The sequence below is a fragment of the Osmerus eperlanus genome, chromosome 25 (genome assembly GCF_963692335.1).
Source record: "Osmerus eperlanus chromosome 25, fOsmEpe2.1, whole genome shotgun sequence".
Classification (NCBI taxonomy): Eukaryota; Metazoa; Chordata; class Actinopteri; order Osmeriformes; family Osmeridae; genus Osmerus; species Osmerus eperlanus.
The window spans coordinates 8,361,579-8,367,775 of NC_085042.1; the positions used below are offsets into that span (position 1 = coordinate 8,361,579).

At 46.8% G+C, this 6,197-nt stretch overlaps 1 protein-coding gene across 1 annotated transcript; it reads left to right on the plus strand.

Annotated features, from left to right (window-relative positions):
• The first annotated feature begins 352 nt into the window (after positions 1-352).
• LOC134012213 (leucine-rich repeat-containing protein 43-like) lies at positions 353-6,194 on the plus strand. The gene is made up of 12 exons (XM_062451957.1): positions 353-496; positions 728-985; positions 1,334-1,444; positions 1,700-1,839; positions 2,603-2,841; positions 3,308-3,477; positions 3,768-3,903; positions 4,051-4,190; positions 4,281-4,358; positions 5,265-5,492; positions 5,807-5,894; positions 5,986-6,194. Exons 1-12 carry the CDS (start codon positions 410-412, stop codon positions 6,147-6,149), a joined length of 1,839 nt encoding a protein of 612 aa, XP_062307941.1. The 5' UTR covers positions 353-409; the 3' UTR covers positions 6,150-6,194.
• Positions 6,195-6,197: the final 3 nt, after the last annotated feature.

The following is a 6,197-nucleotide window of genomic DNA, read 5'->3' on the forward strand; positions in this document are numbered from 1 at the left end:
GCTAATGAGCCGGAACTGTACATTTCTCAGTGAGACTTAATGTATGTTCCGGTCAGTTTTACTCAATTAGATTGTGAGTGTAACTATTTTAACAGTATAACACATCTAAAAACAACGATAAACAACATATGTTGCCAATATTTTTTAAAGAAGCAAAGAAATCATGACTATTTTATTGACTTTATTTGATTAGATAGTTGTAAAGTTGACACTGAATAAATAACGTATAATACATTCCCTCTTATGTTTTATTCAATGCTCTGTCATGTAGTCCTGTAATGTAGATCAGTGGCGCGTGTTCTACCAACGGTTGCCAAGCAACATCTAACAACCCCTCGATTGTAAACAAGCCACGCAACAGACGAGCCAGTAGGCCTGTAGAGTTCCTCCAGCCCTGATCCTGTCGAACATGGCCACGGTGACACTGTCATCCGTGTTGGACAAACAGCTTCGCAGCCTCTGTCTGAAGGACTTTCCATGTGGGCGTGGTACCTGGGTGAGTTCACAAACTATTGTACATGTATAACACGTATTTATATGTATAATGTAACAAAACTACCACTGGTCCACCTGATGGCGAATGCTGCCATCAATCCATCGACTTTTCCAGCAAGCTAGCTTTACCTTTACAAGTTATCCATTCAGTCATAGGCAGTTACAGTTAAGTAAATGGAATTCAAACTGTCAAGATGTCCCTTTCTGAACGTAAGCTGCTTCTTGTGTTCAGACTAAATCCATCGGTAACAAACACGAGGAGAGGAACTGGGGATACGCGGAAGAGGACGAAGGGAGAGATGGCGCCGAGAAGGAGGAGAAGGAGAACCTCAAGGACCTCCTGACCTGTCCCATGTCTCCATGGCGACACGAGGGCCCCTGGAGCCCCCAGGTGTCGACCCTGAGGGAGCTGTGTGTGGGAGGTCCTGAAGGTCGTCCTGATGACACCGTCTACACACACTTCATCACCCTGCGGATCGTGGACAAAGGTGTGAGTAAAACTAGTAGGCCTGGTTCGGGGACTCCCCGATCTGTGTGTATCCCCAGACCTGGTTACATGACATTTCATTGACTTAGCGGATTTTTTCATCCAAAGTGGCGTTCAAATAGTGTATTCTAGAAAGTACAGCAGAAGATCAAGGAGTTAAAAAAGTATTTCAGTGGTCAGAGTGCAGGAACAGTGAATCGCGATTGACTTCGATTGAACAGTCAATCGCAAAGAGATTGAATGATTCCAATCTAAATATGTATAGTATAGTTTGTTGTTAACGTATATATTCTATTTGTAACAATACAGAAACTTTATGTTTTTTTATATCACTTTGTGTGTGTGGACCAGGTGTCCGTGGTCGATGAAGGCCTTTTACGGTTCTCCAGTTTGAGAGAGCTGGTGCTGAGTGCTAACAGAATCTCCGATCTACACAGCGGTCGTCTTCCCTCCGCCCTCAGAGTGAGTCACTCTGAGTCAGACACATTGTTCACACCAGAGGGGGAGCTATACTTGTGATACTCAGATGCTTATCTTGTGGAATCACTGACTATTAACGGCATCAACCAAAAACCTCAGTCTGTGATTTGGAAAGTTTCCGAGTGAAATTCCGATCAAAATTACCTCCATTGTGTTCCAATATCACTGTTATATGCCACTCAAAACATATTTTGGCTTTCCTTGTTTCCTTAACGTCATTGTGTGCTTGTTTGGTAGGTGTTGGAGCTTTATTCCAACCAGGTGTCTGACCTGAATGGGTTAAGCTGCCACCCGCGTCCCGGCTTGCAGCACCTGGGTCTGGGCGCCAACCGGCTGGGCTCCCCTGCAGACGTCCAACTCCTCACGGGGGCGTTCTGGTCAGTGTCACAGGCTGGGGGAAGCGAAGCACGTTCCGTTGGGGTCAGATGGCTGAGCGGTTATGAAGTTGGGCTATTAATCGGAAGGTTGCCGGTTTAATTCCAACTTTTGTATCCAACTTTTCTCCGGGCTGAAAACCAAACAGGGACGGCCTGTGCGGAAAGGCGTTGGATGGGGGTGGGGGGGTGATGGCATATCTGTAGTAGGTGAAAGTTAGTGTATGAGTATGCCTGTGGGTTGTTCGCCTTTGCCTAGGTGAAGGCGAACAACCCACAGGCATACTCATACAACAAGCCTGCTTGTTCCCCCAGGGTGGCTGGCGGGTCTGTGACCAGCGCCTACTATGGCTGCAGGTCCAGATGCGCCTGTCTACCCCCCCCCCCCCCCCCCATTGCAAGTCATGTGTTTCTGTAATGTACAATGTATGTGCTAATGTGCTGAGGTGTTTTTTGCCTGTTCCCACACTGTACTCCTCTGGGAGCATAGTCTGGGGGTGCCTTTTTCCCCCTCCCCTCTCCTCATGTTATGCTGAAACTTTCTACTTTCTAGTTGGCGCCGATAATGGCTGCCTCGTAAATTCCTTGTCTGTGCAAACTTTCATGGCGAATAAAAACCCATTCTGATTCTGATAATAATAAGTACAAAACAAGTCCTAAAAACCAACAGACGGTTGATGAAGGAACGTCCCCATCGCAACAAACTGAATGTCTAGAATGCCTCTCGTCAGTGTGGTGTTCAGCCTAGACTCTCACCCCCCCTCAGGCCACAGCTGGTCTCTCTGGACCTTAGCTGGTCTGACTTCCAGGGACATCGCGTCATGGTGGAGGCCCTGGCCACCCTGCCCTGCCTGAGGACCCTGGTCCTGCAGGGAAACCCCCTCACCCTGACCCCCTCCTTCCCAGGGTTCACCTTGGACAGCCTTCCCCGGCTGCTGTACCTGGACGCTGCCAGGGTCACGCCTGACGACCGTCACCGCTTCAGAGGCCTGGCAAACATGAGAGGTCAGAGGTCAGACTGGCAGGGAACAGAGAGAACTGGTTCACTATCGTCCAATACACCAGTTGACTTTTGAAGATATGTTCGAACATAATAATACTACCACTTGACACCACTTGACTTTTGAAGATATGTTCGAACATAATATTACTACCACTTGACACCACTTGACTTTTGAAGATATGTTCGAACATAATAATACTACCACTTGACACCACTTGACTTTTGAAGATATGTTCGAACATAATAATACTACCACTTGACACCACTTGACTTTTGAAGATATGTTCGAACATAATAATACTACCACTTGACACCACTTGACTTTTGAACGCTCACACACTCAGCAGCGCCAGGGTCACCTGCATATTTGATAAAGATTACCATTGCTTTTTGCCTGGTGATGTTTTGCTGAGGCATCTGTTCTGGAGTAAGAAACATGTCCTGGTCGTGGCCTTGCTCTGTTTGCAGACATGATATTGGACCAGGCGGTTGTCATGGTAACAGTGGGTAAAATGAGGGGTGTCCCTGATCCCCTGATGGATCAGTGTGACAACGCGCCCGAGTTCCCTGTCGTCACTTACAGCTACTCTGTCGGCTACGAGTTTCTCAACCGACAGCCCTCCGCTGCTGGCGTCCAGGTAAACTTTCCACATTTATTGATTTACATTTAGTCATTTAGCAGACGCTCTTATCCAGAGTGACTTACAGTAAATACAGGGACATTCCCCCCGAGGCAAGTAGGGTGAAGTGCCTTGCCCAGGGACACAACGTCATTTTGCATGGCTGGGAATCCAACCGGCTAGCCATCTGACCCCTTATTGATGCGCAAACACAAGTTCATCCTCAACGGTGACATTCTCAGCAGGATTTGTCCTTGAGGTGATGTGATTGTGGCGGGTGGTTGTGTGGCGTTCATGGTGTGGGGCAGCAGGTGAGCGTGGAGGGTGCCTCGGTAGTGGACGCAGCACCAGGCTCAGCAGAGCAGAGACCAGACGCCCGGGAGCCAGACCATGTGATCAGCACACCAGGAAACGCGGGGAATCCTCATAGTCGTTCCCACAGTGGTAATCCACTTCTAATCGGTGTCTCCCTGATTAACGATTCAAGTTTCTATTATTTTGTGAGTGTTTGTGTGTGTTTGTTTGTGTATGTTTGAGTGTTTCCTTTATCACATTTCTTACTCTACTCGATGTTTGTTTGTTTTCCTTCAGTGGTGAAACACAGCACACCGAAGGTGGTGTGGGCAGAGACCATGGACTTCTGCCACACTGACGTCCACGGTGTTGCCGACTTGTGCCTGCTGAAGAGCTTCCTCCTCGGAGGCCTGTCTCTGACCGTCGAGGAGGAGAAGGTGAGAGCTGAACCAGAGCTGCTGTGTGGGGAGAGAAGCAGAAAGACTAACAGGAAGTCTGGTTGTGATTTTATTTTGATTTTTTTCCAGGTCCTATCTTGGCCTTCCCCGGACCCAAACCTTATCCCGGGACCCAAACCCAACCCAGACAAGAAAGGGGGCAAAGATGTGAGATTACTCAATTATAAGTTACTCTTGTATATTTATACATATGTTTGTCTAAATATGTTATGTAAATACAAACTCCTCAAAAAAAGTTCGGAAACGTTATTTCAGCCGATTATTCTTCCCCTAGAATAATAGCCGTGGAACTGTGGACCAGCTCTATACCCTCGGCAGGGTTCTGTAGGGTGCATGGGAGTTCGCCCAACCAGTCTACACATGTTTTGTGGATTTGGAAAAGGCGTTCGACCGTGTCCCTCGGGGGCTCATGTGGGGGGTGCTCCGGGAGTACGGGGTACCGGACTCCCTGATCGGGGCTGTTCGGTCCCTGTACGACCGGTGCCAGAGTTTGGATGGATTCTTCCCCTTCAATTTTATGTATTTTATATCGTTGGAAAGCCTGATTAGTCACCTTTACAACGAGGTACAACGTGTAAGGATCGTACATTCTTGGAATGAGCAACACAGCTAACCGTGTGGGTAGCGTCCCAAAAAAATGTGCCAAAATCCCCTGCAATATTAATTACGTACATTATAATACTTCTGTTCGTATTCACTCTCGTTTTGAGTTGCTTGGTGGATTGGATAATTGCAATCTCCCACAGTGATAAGGAAAAAACAACACATATTGGCCATTTTTACACTTTATTAATTTTTACACACAAAATAACGTTTCCGAACTTTTTTTGAGGAGTTTATAAATAGAGATATTTACAGAGACTTTTTAAAGGTTACAATCAATATTTTCTAATAAAAGATTAAAAAAATTCTAAAGGTTGAAAAATATTAGTGACAAAAAGTTTCACAGTTTTTTTTTTTATGAACGAAAAAATATTACATTTCGAAAGGTTTAAAAATGACTTTGTGTAAAAAAAGTGTGATGAAAACGGCCTGTTTTTGTTTCTTTCACAGTGTGCAGGCCCCGCAAACAAAACCGGCTCCGGGCCAAAATCGAAAGACAAGAAGAAGAAGGAGTCGACGGTGGACATGATCCCGGACGCTCCGATCCGGAGGGCTCTGGGCTCGGTCCACGTGTCCCTCCAGGACCTCACCATGGGGGGTCACAGGGTCACGGTCCTGTGTGACCTCGGGGTGCAGCAAACAGAAAACGGGGCGAGGACCACGGCTTCCAGAGAGAAGGTAGATCTGCACTCCTGCAGAGCACCCTCGAAACGTAACACGCTGTAGTTACATCTAGGCTTAGGTAGTCAATCTTTATTTACTCTATGAAATGTTGCCAAGAATGTTGAGCTGGCATGGGATTAGGGTTTATTTTATTTATAGGACCAGTACAGACCACTAGAAAACTATTGAGGAGCCAGGATCTATAATTCCAATATAGCTGTACTTTAGTTTACAAATTAGCAAATTAACCTGAAACTTCGCAACGGAACATTCAGTATCTACAGCCCGCAGCAGCAGAACGTGATGGAGTGCTGTACGTTTCTCACCAGGAGTCGAGTAAGAAAACCAAAGACGAGAAGAAGAAGGAAGAGAAGAAGGGAAAGGCCGGAGACCAGAAGTCCGCTGCAGCCCCTAAAGGTCTGAGGTCACGTCTAACCCAACACAACTCGCAGTAGTGTCGGTAGCACGTGAGGCTAGCGGTTAAATCATAATAACTGCCGTTCTGTAGGTAAGGGGAAAGGACGTAAGGAAAGCGAGATGGACGTACACACAGAAGACGCCGTTTCCAACCAGCCTGAGCCGATGTCTGTGGAGTTCACGGTGCAGCTGGAGAAATGGCTTTCCGCTTCGGACGTCCACCAGCCACAACACAACCTAGTCCTCACAGGCTGAAACCAGAAAAACTAAAAAGGTAAAGGGGCAAATAAACAGTCTTTCAAA